At 35.0% G+C, this 13,577-nt stretch overlaps 1 protein-coding gene across 1 annotated transcript in view; it reads right to left on the bottom strand.

Moving 5' to 3' along the window:
- LOC149791251 (uncharacterized) overlaps positions 1–13,577 on the bottom strand; it is a 226,430-nt gene that overhangs the window by 37,668 nt on the left and 175,185 nt on the right. Inside the window, exons 57-60 of the mRNA XM_089969727.1 lie at positions 9,885–10,274; positions 7,069–7,236; positions 3,688–3,847; positions 1,336–1,880 (exon numbers count right to left, since the gene is read on the bottom strand). Of these exons, the coding sequence (XP_089825853.1) occupies positions 1,336–1,880; positions 3,688–3,847; positions 7,069–7,236; positions 9,885–10,274 (1,263 nt within the window). The remainder of the gene's footprint in view (positions 1–1,335; positions 1,881–3,687; positions 3,848–7,068; positions 7,237–9,884; positions 10,275–13,577) is intronic.

Genomic DNA, 13,577 nt, shown 5'->3' with positions numbered 1-13,577 from the left:
AGGTCATCTTTTACTTTGATACACTTCGCTGTGATATAGGCAAGGTCATCTTATACTTAGGTACACTCTGTTGTGATATAGGCAAGGTCATCTTATACTTTGATACACTGTGCTGTGATATAGACAAGGTCATCTTACTCTTAGGTACACTGTTGTGATATAGGCAAGGTCATCTTATACTTTGATACACTGTGCTGTGATAAGGCAAGGTCATCTTATACTTTGATACACTGTGCTGTGATATAGGCAAGGTCATCTTCTACTTAGGTACACTGTGCTATGATATAGACAAGGTCATCTTATACACTGGGCTGTGATATAGGCAAGGTCATCTTATACTTAGGTACACTATGCTGTGATATAGGCAAGGTCATCTTATACTTAGGTACACTATGCTGTGATATAGGCAAGGTCATCTTATACTCTGATACACTGTGCTGTGATATAGGCAAGGTCATCTTTTACTTTGATACACTTCGCTGTGATATAGGCAAGGTCATCTTATACTTAGGTACACTCTGTTGTGATATAGGCAAGGTCATCTTATACTCTGATACACTGTGCTGTGATATAGGCAAGGTCATCTTTTACTTTGATACACTTCGCTGTGATATAGGCAAGGTCATCTTATACTTAGGTACACTCTGTTGTGATATAGGCAAGGTCATCTTATACTTTGATACACTGTGCTGTGATATAGACAAGGTCATCTTACTCTTAGGTACACTGTTGTGATATAGGCAAGGTCATCTTATACTCTGATACACTGTGCTGTGATAAGGCAAGGTCATCTTCTACTTAGGTACACTGTGCTATGATATAGACAAGGTCATCTTATACACTGGGCTGTGATATAGGCAAGGTCATCTTATACTTAGGTACACTGTGCTATGGTATAGACAAGGTCATCTTATACTCTGGTACACTGCTGTGATATAGTTAAGGTCATCTTATACTGGGGTATTTTTATGTGATATAGGCAGCAGCATCTTATACAGTGGCTGGGTTACATCGTGTCATAATATATGCAAGGTGATCTTATACTAGGGTACATTGTGCCATCAAATAGGCAAGGTGATCTTGTACTGAGGTACATTGTGCCATCATATAGGCAAGGTCATCTTGTACTGTGGTACAATGTACCATGATATAGGTGCAGCCATGTTACACCGGGGTATGTCGTGACATGATATAAGCATGGTCTTCTTATACTGGAGTACAATGTGCTGTGATAAATGTACATAATGGGGGCTCATAAAGAGTAACAGTCTTTGTAATTAACAGTTATCAGTCATCAAATAAGTTATTATCATTATGATTACTATCTTTACTTACGTTTTATGTTCATTTTCAAGCGCTCAGGGGATGGGCTCCTACTCAATTCATAGCTTGGTGGAACAGCAATCTTGAGCAAATCTGCAATAGCTGATAACACTCCACCTATGTCTTCTGCAGCCTTGGCTGACAAGGTCACTGTCACAGACACTTCTTTACTCTGATTTGGGCCAGCAAACGTCCTGGAAAGTCCTGTAAATGGATCAATGTCTCCTGAGAAATGTTCTTTTCCAATGACATGACTAAACTCTGGCTCCATTTCTGTCTTCTGTGACAATTCAGTTACTGGTAGATATGCTTGCAGCTGATCCCTCTGCTCCTTTTTAGGATCTAATGGAAGCAGATTTTCTTGTTTAATGTGGATCACAGGAATCTTAATTGGAACTGGCTGAAGAATTGGAACTGTTGGTGAGGTTCCGTCATCTCCACTAGACCTATCGGGATCAATGGGCCGTAGCATTGGATAATCCATCTCATTTTCTGTCTCTCCAAATCCAAGCTCAGGTGAAGATGAAGATATTACAGTCTCTGGGCTTCGACTAAGTCTGTTGTAATATAATACAGAGAAATGACACATAAGTAACATGGATTTAAGTATGTTGTACAATAATACAGAGAAATGACACATAAGTAACATGGATTTAAGTATGTTGTACAATAATACAGAGAAATGACACATAAGTAACATGGATTTAAGTATGTTGTACAATAATACAGAGAAATGACACATAAGTAACATGGATTTAAGTATGTTGTACAATAATATACAGAAATGACACATAAGTAACATGGATTTAAGTACGTTGTACAATAATACAGAGAAATGACACATAAGTAACATGGATTTAAGTATGTTGTACAATAATACAGAGAAATGACACATAAGCAGCATGGATTTAAGTATGTTGTACAATAATACTGAGAAAAGACACATGAGTAACATGGATTTAAGTATGTTGTACAATAATACAGAGAAATGACACTTCAGTAACATGACCTAAGTCTGTTTTACAAATAATATCGAGTAATGTGGCATAAGTAACATGAATCTAAGTCTCTTGCACATAGAGAGAAATGATACAAAAGTAGCATGTATCTAAGTATGTTGTACAGATAATAGAGAAATGAGATATATGTAACATGGATCTAAGTGTCTTGTACAAATAATATAGAGAAATGAGATAAAAGTAACATGGATGTAAGTCAGTTGTACAAATAATATAGAGAAATGAGATATGTAACATGGATCTAAGTGTCTTGTACAAATAATATAGAGAAATGAGACATAAGTAACACGGATCTAAGTCAGTTGTACAAATAATATAGAGTAACACAGATCTAAGTCTCTTGTACATACAGAGAAATGAGACATAAGTAACATGGATCTAAGTCTCTTGTACACAGAGAAATGAGACAAGCAACACGGATCTAAGTCAGTTGTACAAATAATATAGTGAAATGAGACATAAGTGACATGGATCTACATTTGTCATACATATAATGTAGAGAAACGACACATCACAGGAGCTAAGCCTGTTGTACATATAGAGAAATGACACATCATAGAAGCTAAGTCTGTTGTACACATAGAGAAATAAAACTTGGAAACTGAGCTCAATGTTAAACAAAATTACACTTTAACAATGATAATCTAAAAACAATAAACAATGAACTTTGTCCAAAAACATCAACACTGAGCTTAATATAAAAACTTGAACACTAAACTTTAATGTAATATGGAGCTTATCCTAGTATTTCAACATGTAATACATACATATGGACATACACATGGATGACAAAGTGTGTTCAAATTACATATTACTAGCAAAAGTTAATTTGTTTTACACTTGTATTTTTTATACTCATTATTTCTATCTTCTATGTATAACACTATTTAAAATAAACTTTAGAGGCAAGAAAGTGCAGCAGAAATGTGCATGCTTTACAACTCTAAGGTCCTGAGTTTGATTCCAAATTCTGGCCTGAAGATGGAAATATCAATCTAGGTTTTCTATATAAAAAAATCACCTTCGGCACCATGGGGGCTCAGGGATTGGTATACCAGAATCCTGACCCAACGTGTGTGGGTTCAAATTCCATGGTATATATACTCTCTTATAAGTCAGATCCAACTGAAAACTGCATTAACCTAACTGCAGACTGCACAGAGTCAGAAAGAGCAAAGTGGCTTTCCAAATGCCACACTGAGGTAGCAATCCCAGGCTGACTTGGCCAGGTATTGAACTGACAACACTTGGATTAAGAGTTCAAAGCTCAACCAACTGAGCTCCCTATCTGTGGGAAGGTGTACAGTCAACGAATGGAAACAAATACACACAAATATATACTTACTCTGGAAGGACCTCAACCTTGGGTTCAATCCTCGGTGGTGATGGCAGTTTGGGTTTGAAAGTAGGTGGCATTCCTCCTAGGAATGGAATATCCTGGTCAAGTGGAAACATCAGGGGCTGATCCCCCCCACTAAGCCTCTGTCTCTCTTCACGATTTGCCTCTGTTGACAAAAGGATACCAAGAAGAATGACCAACAATATTAAAATTCATGAGCAAATTATCACTTTACAGACCAACTGCTAGCAAAGGTAAATAAATTTCATATTTTAAATTGCAGAAGCATCAAAATTTGATTTACACTATGATTTATGAAGGTAATCTGTTTTCAAGGGCATAACCTTTATCACCAGCAGAGTAGGGGCCCCCGAGTGGCTGAGTGGTCTAAAGCGCTCTCCATTACGGATCACTGCCATCTCACATCTGTCTGCGTGGGTTCGAGTCTCGGATTCAGCTAATGTGGGTATGTGAGAAAGCTTGCCAGTAGCTTCTCGTGGGTTGGTGGTGCTTTCCGAGATTTTCCTGGGTTCTTCCTCCACCATTATTCTGGCTGCCATGTATAGCCTATCGTGTGCTGAAAAATGGCATTAAACCCTACAACAACAACTACAGCAACAACAACAGAGTAATATAAAAACTTTGCTAAGTCCAGATACAAAAGTTTAAAAATATTTTCATAAAGTTTTATGCATATTTCCTGTTTCGATATTTGACAAAAGAGTATAGAAAATGTCTATTTAAAGTGATTTGTAAGCATTCTAAATTTTTACCAATCTACACACCTTTTTTCCTATTTTCCACAAACTCTGCCCTATTATGGTGGAGATATCACTCTGCTCACAAATTTGAATACAGCAAGGACCTTGTAGCTAAAATCACTTAAGAAATAACAAAATGGATTGCATTTTCTTGTATTACTCTTTGTTTCCATGATGAGGTACGGAGAAAAAGTACCCTGGCACCAACTGTCCATCAAAGGTATTGAGAACCTTGATGGCTTTGAGAGATGAAGTCATGATAATTTACACAAGATCAGATCATATATATAATAGATAAGATCAGATGGAAGAACATAACTCCAGGCCCCTTTTAATTACCACGCATATAATAGATAAGATCGGATGGAAGAATATAACTCCAGGTCCGTTTTAATTATCACACATCATATAATAAATAAGATCAGATGGAAGAATATAACTCCAGGTCCCTTTTAATTATCACACATCATATAATAAATAAGATCAGATGGAAGAATATAACTCCCGGTCCCTTTTAATTATTACACATTATATAACATCAGATGGAATAATAGAACTCCAGGTCCGTTTTAATTATCACACATCATATAATAAATAAGATCAGATGGAAGAATATAACTCCAGGTCCCTTTTAATTACCACACATATAATAAATAAGATCGGATGGAAGAATATAACTCCAGGTCCCTTTTAATTACCACACATATAATAAATAAGATCAGATGGAAGAATATAACTCCAGGTCCCTTTTAATTACCACACATATAATAAATAAGATCGGATGGAAGAATATAACTCCAGGTCCATTTTAATTATCACACATCATATAATAAATAAGATCGGATGGAAGAATATAACTCCAGGTCCGTTTTAATTATCACACATCATATAATAAATAAGATCAGATGGAAGAATATAACTCCCAGTCCCTTTTAATTATTACACATTATATAACATCAGATGGAAGAATAGAACTTCCTTTTACTTATCACACATCATATAATAGATAAGATCAAGGGCCATAACTACAAGTCCCTTTTAATTATCACACATCATATAATAGATAAGATCAGATGGAACACCAGGTCTCTTTTAATTATCACACATCATATAATAGATAAGATCAAGGGCCATAACTACAAGTCCCTTTTAATTATCACACATTATATAATAGATAAGATCAAATGGAATCCAGGTCCCTTTTAATTATCATACATATATAACAGATAAGATCAAGGGCCAGAACTCCAAGTCCCTTTTAATTATCACACATCATATAATAGATAAGATCAAGGGCCATAACTCCAGGTCCCTTTTAATTATCACACATCATATAAGATATAAGATCAAAGGCCATAACTCCAGATACCCTCTTAATCATCATACACATACTGCTCTCAATATTCTAACATTTCTTTTCACCTCACTAGAAAAATAACATTTTTCAACATTATCTTAAAATTTAGTGTGCATTTTCTACCACTATTATTTCTAGTATTAATTTCTGTGGAACAATAACAATGAGACAAATAATATCGAGTCTAAACATTGACCTAAATCTGAGACAACTCCCTTGAATTTTTTATTTTAAAACAAAATCAACATGAAAGGCCTGGGGATATAAATTTTGCTACTAATTTTGGCATGAACAAGTTTGTTACTATTTATAGTAATACAAACTATATTTGGTAACACAGAATATACACTATGCCATGAGCATGGAGTGAGTGAAATGCCTCCAAGTAAACACAGTAATAGTGAAAATAGTACTTAAAATTGTGTTAAATCTGAAATGTTAAAAATCTTACACCCATCTAATCTACTACACAGTCAAAAGTGTGCATTGAGTAGTTCATCTTGTTCCCAGCATGACACAATCACTATGATAGTATCAGCTTTCTACAACAAAATACATGCATGGCTGATTTATATATGTCATAAAAAAATGCCTTGAATACTTTCTTGTTGACTTTACTATCTTCCTTCACAGAATGGTTTTTGTGACTAACACAATTGTTTGTTATTTTTCAATATTAATAAGAAACACATGTTGCAAAAACATTGTTTTTTTAAAAATCTAATCTCTCCAAGAGCTCATGGTAATATGATACACTCAGCTACAAGTACTGTTCCATCAATTACATAATTTTATATCCAATCATTACAAGGGGTCAGGGCACTTTCATACAATCATCTACTATTACTGTTTCATCAATGACATCTTTTTTTTTATCCAAATCTCTCCAAGAGTTCAGGGCACAATGATACACTCAGCTACAAGTACTGTTTGATCAATTACATCATTTTATATCCAATTTTTTTCATGGGTTCATTGCAATAAGACATGCTTACCTATGAGTACTGTTACAACAATTACATCATTTTATATCCAATATCTCCAAGAGTTTAGAGTACTATGGTAAAATCAGCTACAAGATACCATTACATCAATGACACAATCATCATATCAGTTTGAGCTGCAAAGATAGCATTTATTTTACAAAAGTGAACATCAAGAACCCTTTTGTTTTCCATTTATAAGGTCAATCCTCACATTTCAAACATTTTACAACAGTGGTTTCCTTGTATTTATCAAACTAGAAAAAAAATCATTAAGCTGACTCACCCTCAGTGAAGAACCTGCGCCGCTGGTCATTTGTCATGTGAAGTGGCCCACTGTGTAGACCTAAAAATGAGCCAAGGGGAGGCAATACACCTAATAGCAATCCCCCATAAAAATCAGGAACTCCTTCCAGGTATGCTGCTCCAAATGATCCCTGAAGCTGGCTTTCATCTGTTGGACAAAGAAACAATGTGTATCCACATGACATGGATGCAACCATCAATATGATACAACTAAAGGGCAGATATTTAAGTAAACTGGGGCCATAACTCATTCAAAAGTGTGCAGGAAAATTATAAAAATCAAATTTGACCTAAGCCTTCTTAATATATAATTTTATACCAAATTTGGCTTCAATCTGTTAAGTCCTTCAAACTTACTCAGCAGAAACTGAATAGCATTAACATAGTCAAATAAGGGCCATAACTCTGTAAAACTGCAGGAAAACATTAAAAATCAAACTTGTATTAGTCTCTTTATTTTAAAGCCTCATACCAATTTTTTGGTTAACCCAATGCTGCTGAGCAGAAATGAACTTCATAGTATTATGTATCTATACTGAGTAACCTTTGGTATATGACTGTATAAATATTGTTTATAAGTTTTGTTCATGACTATTAATTATAATGATCATCCATCAACAAGATGTAACATGGCTAAATTTTTTGTCATTGGGTTTAGAGTCTGTTTTTAAAGATACTGAACAATAAATCCATGTTTACAAGTTAAATTCCACCTATGTATAATGAACTTGTTGACATGTTTTAAGTAATTTCTCATTGGCTAGTGGGGTCAAGTGGGTTCTTAATTTTTTTTTTATTTCCCATTGGATGGGTTGGTAAGGTAGGGAACAAAATTGCAATTTTGGACTATATGGTTATATATAAGTAGGTAGAGCTGGACAATTAATTAATTCTTATTTCCTGTGTTTTCATTGTAACATCAGTCTGCAGATGTGTTTAATTTTGTTCTTTAGATATAATATGAGAGGAAACATTTGTTTCAATCATTCATTGGAATTATAAAGTGCTCACTGGACTAAAATATTATTCTGGGAATACTGTGAATTTATTGAAAGGAGTTCTGTGCAACGCCATTTTGATACATCAGGACTACTGGCAGACCATTACATTTGAGGATTTGGAATTCATTTGCAACTTTCGATTTTTCTGGACTCGAGCAGAATTATTAGGATTATTTTGGATTTAATTCATAATTAAGTTCCTCTTAAATTTTCATTTAATAACTTTAATAATTAAATTATTTGTTAAGTTTAACAAAACTTGTTGGTTTCGTTTCTTTCTGTTACTTAGTTTATGACCATAGAGTCGTAGCAAAACTTTCAGTTACTTAGTTTATGACCATAGAGTCGTAGCAATAGGTACAGTTAAAAGTCAATCCAGGGTCATAAATCCATAAACTTGTGTCAGCAAACAGTGAAAACTGAACCTAAACATGATATTCTTAATGAAAAACCCATGCCAAATTTAATTTTATTCCATGCAGTCAGCAAACATTTATGGACCAACAACAGTGAAGGGCATTACTGCAAGTTAAACAAGGGCCATAACTTGACAAAATTTTGCTGAAAAATGGTAAAAATTAAACTTGACCTAGGTCTTGTACATAGGAAGCATCCGAACAAGTTGATGTTCAATCTATGAAGTCCTCAAGTATTAAGTAACTGGAAATGAAAAAGTCCTACAACAGTCACAACTGTGTTCAATTTTGACGTAAAATTGAAAAACCAAACTTGACCAAGTTCTTTTTACTGTAATGCTTCTATCAAATTTTAAAAAGTTACTGAGCACAAATAAAATGAAACCAGAAAATGCCAAGTCTACCACTTTTTGGCCAGAAATGGGTGAAAATCAAACATGACCAAGGTCTTCTAAATATAAAATGTACACAAAATTTGGTTTGAATCCATAAAGTCCTTCAAAGGTTATTTAATAGAAATGAAATTTGCAAGACAGGATGTGATATGCCATGATGAACAAATATGGTAAACATTTATAAGATCATCATATTGATAAATTACTAATTTAAATTTCAAATTGTCTGCTCATTATGTTCAACCCATGATTTCATTGGAATAAACATCAATCCTGTAGCATGCTCGTGTTCCATAAAAATAAATTCTTGAATGAGGCTTTTGTTCTACTGAAACATGTTACATTTATTGGCATTTTACTAAATTGTAACAGTGGGGTCTGAAACATGTTACATTTATTGACATTTTACTAAATTGTAACAGTGGGGTCTGAAACATGTTACATTTATTGGCATTTTACTAAATTGTAACAGTGGGGTCTGAAACATGTTACATTTACTGGCATTTTACTAAATTGTAACAGTGGGGTCTGAAACATGTTACATTTATTGGCATTTTACTAAATTATAACAGTGGGGTCTGAAACATGTTACATTTATTGGCATTATACTAAATTGTAACAGTCGGGTCTGAAACATGTTACATTTATTGGCATTTTACTAAACTGTAACAGTGGGGTCTGTTAAACAACGTGAACACTGTACTAAAATCCATCAGTAACCCTTCCATTAAAATTTATATGTACTTTATAAAGATTCTCATTTTGAGTTTTTACATATATTCAACTTATTTTTCTGCTGATTAGTTTCTTGTTATGAATTTATTTGATCAATATACAGAAAGGTTTTTTTAAAGCAGATATTTTCACTAAAATAAAAGAACAAAGCATAATTCTGAGTTGTAGATTTTGTTTGACATCTGGATATCAAAAAATTTATCAACAGGGAACTAAGCTTAAAGTAAATGACACTTTATGAAATCTTACTGCTTAATACTGGAGCTGAGCCTGCCACTGTGATAATAGCCTGTGTTGTGTTAACGAAGGGCTCTTGAAGGGGAACTGGGGGTAACTGCTTCAAATCTTTCAACATGCTTTCAAACATGGCTTCAAAATTCTCCAAGGCTTCTGCTTCCACTGGCTTCTTTTTCCTGGACTTTTTCTTTGGTGGTGGTTTTTCTTTGTCAACAGGGAGCACCTGACTTGCTTGACTTTCTGCTGACACCTGACCTTGACCTGTACCATCACTTGTGCTGTTACTCTTCTTTTTCCGTTTCTTTGGTGGACCTTGTTGTCCATCTTCAGTCTTTTTCTTTGCTTTTTTCTTACTTACTTCTATTTCTTTGCGACGTTTTTCGTACTCAAGCCGTCTTGTTTCTTTAAAGAGAAAATATGTTTTACACTTTGTTAACTGTCAGGAATACCTAAATTGCTGGTTGCTTGGTTCTATGTCACTTTAAAACATTTATTATTGCCTATGTAATGCTGTGGAAATGGGAGTGAAGTACCTTTATCCAGTACACACCAAGACTGCTGAATGAGGTTGGACTGGGTGGGTTCACTTCGAGTCCAATGTTCTACCAAAGACTAATGTTGGCTACCAGTAAATATGTCTGTGTGTGTGTGATATATATTTTATAACGTAGCTTTAAAAAAAAAAAGTCATATTGCTACAGTGTCTGCAGTGTGGCAGTTTATAGTGAGTCTAGCACTGGGACATCATGCTGCAGAAATTTAGAATCATGTTCCACCATCACACATTATACTGACAATAGGCCAACCAGTCCTAACATTAACCTCTTAGTGCTGAGCGCCAAGCAAGGTAGCTACTAGTACCATTTTTATAAGTCTTTGGTATGACTTGGCCCGAGTTATAACCCACAACCTCCTGCACCCGAGGCTGATGCTCCTAACATCCAGGCCACCTGAGCTATCCAAATAGGTCTAAATATAATAAAAGCCAGCATATGCATACTGATATTTAGTGTTTACTACTTAAAACAACCCTCATTTCAAGGATATCAAAAACAAACTGGATAAACCTGAAAATAACTGTCATGCCCTACACATTTTAAGGACAGCAGGAAGAAATATGTAGGTATGTAGTATTATGCTTTGATCCAAAAACCTAAGAGACATTTTGTCATCCCAAACTGTCACTGTCCACATTATATTTTACAAATCCCAATATCTTTATCGTTATAAAAGGACAAAGGCACACACACTATCCAGGGACAAAGGCACACACACTATCTAGCGACAAAGGCACACACACTATCTAGGGACAAAGGCACACACACTTCTAGTGACAAAGGCACACACACTATCTAGGGACAAAGGCACACACACTATCACCCAGACAGGAAAGCCTAAATGCACCACTGTGCATATATGTATAGGGGGTTCCCCAGCAAATCAGCACAAACAATAGTGCTAACGAAATCAAATTTTCTAAAAATGTCTCGAAAAGGAACTGCAGAAAAACCCACTAACCTTAAGGAAGACCCCCCCCAACTTTCAAACAGACCTAAACATATATGACCTGAACAACATAACTCATTATCAGTGACATAACTGAGCAAGCATCCTTGGCTTTGTAAAGCAATCACAGACAATTACATACAAGTGTTCTATACATAAGAAATGTATTAAAAGTGTTGACTGAAACAACAATTGGCTTGTGGTCAGTAATATAATTCATCAAGTTTGATAATGCTGCAAGATGAATGATCATTAGTTATTCTTTTCATCACTTGACCTCGACATTGTATAATCATATATGATTTTGTTTGATGTCAGGTCAGACTGTATCATGACCTATGTGATATTGCTTGATGCCATGTCAGATGGCATGATTTTTTTGACGCTACTAAGTGTTGTAGCAGACTCATTATTGTGATGTTGCTAAGTGTTGTAGCAGCCTCATTATTGTGATGTTGCTAAGTGTTGTAGCAGACTCATTATTGTGATGTTGCTAAGTGTTGTAGCATACTCACTATTGTGATGTTGCTAAGTGTTGTAGCAGACTCACTATTGTGATGTTGCTAAGTGTTGTAGCAGACTCACTATTGTGATGTTGCTATATATATCAGTGTCATAATTTATATGCTAGACCTCATGTCAGACTGGATCATAGTTGATGTGATGTTGCTATATGTATAGTCAGACTGGATCATGGTTTGTGATGTTGCTATATGTATAGTCAGACTGGATCATGGTTTGTGATGTTGCTATATGTATAGTCAGACTGGATCATGGTTTGTGATGTTGCCATATGTATAGTCAGACTGGATCATGGTTTGTGATGTTGCTATATGTATAGTCAGATTGGATCATAGTTGATGTGATGTTGCTATATGTATAGTCAGACTGGATCATAGTTGATGTGATGTTGCTATATGTATAGTCAGACTGGATCATGGTTGATGTGATGTTGCTATATGTATAGTCAGACTGGATCATGGTTTGTGATGTTGCTATATGTATAGTCAGACTGGATCATGGTTTGTGATGTTGCTATATGTATAGTCAGATTGGATCATAGTTGATGTGATGTTGCTATATATATAGTCAGACTGGATCATAGTTGATGTGATGTTGCTATATGTATAGTCAGACTGGATCATGGTTGATGTGATGTTGCTATATGTATAGTCAGACTGGATCATGGTTGATGTGATGTTGCTATATGTATAGTCAGACTGGATCATAGTTGATGTGATGTTGCTATATGTATAGTCAGACTGGATCATAGTAGATGTGATGTTGCTATATGTATAGTCAGACTGGATCATAGTTGATGTGATGTTGCTATATATATAGTCAGACTGGATCATAGTTGATGTGATGTTGCTATATGTATAGTCAGACTGGATCATAGTAGATGTGATGTTGCTATATGTATAGTCAGACTGGATCATAGTTGATGTGATGTTGCTATATGTATAGTCAGACTGGATCATGGTTTGTGATGTTGCTATATGTATAGTCAGACTGGATCATGGTTTGTGTGATGTTGCTATATGTATAGTCAGACTGGATCACAGTTTAAGTGATGTTGCTATATGTATAGTCAGATTGGATCATGATTTATGGTATAACGGTACCAATTGCACAAGTCCAGGTGGGCGGAGCTTAAGGTGTATGGAACATTGTATTCAGAATTAAAGAACAACACTAGCTGTGATTGATGCATTATGTAAGAGTTGTACTTTCTGTTTGGCTTAAAAAAATGTTGAGCCTCTTGGCAACATGTGAGTTTGTGTTAATTTCTATCTAGATCATATTTTGTATTTTTTATGATTTTTTTTAAATATGGTACACATGGCTGAAAATGTGCTTGTTGTGACTAGATAAATCTTACCCGTCTAGTTCCAGTAGAGTTCTCTCTCTTAAATGCAATGGAGTACCTGGTTATGTCATTGTCATATTGACAATCTAGCATTGTTCTATATGACAGTGTGTGACATGCATGCCCAAATAGGACAGAAAGTATATTTATTTCACAAAACATTAGCAATGAGGTATATGGAAAAACAATTGGTACCGTGATATCTTATGTGATGTTGCTAAATGTATAGTCAGGATCACAGTTTATGTGATGTTGCTATATGTATAGTCAGACTGGATCATAGTTTACGTGATGCTGCTATATGTATAGTTAGATTGGATCACAGTTTA

The sequence above is a fragment of the Sinohyriopsis cumingii genome, chromosome 9, assembly GCF_028554795.1.
Source record: "Sinohyriopsis cumingii isolate HCF-2022 chromosome 9, ASM2855479v2, whole genome shotgun sequence".
NCBI classification, from domain to species: Eukaryota; Metazoa; Mollusca; class Bivalvia; order Unionida; family Unionidae; genus Sinohyriopsis; species Sinohyriopsis cumingii.
This window is presented reverse-complemented; position numbering and strand designations above follow the sequence as displayed.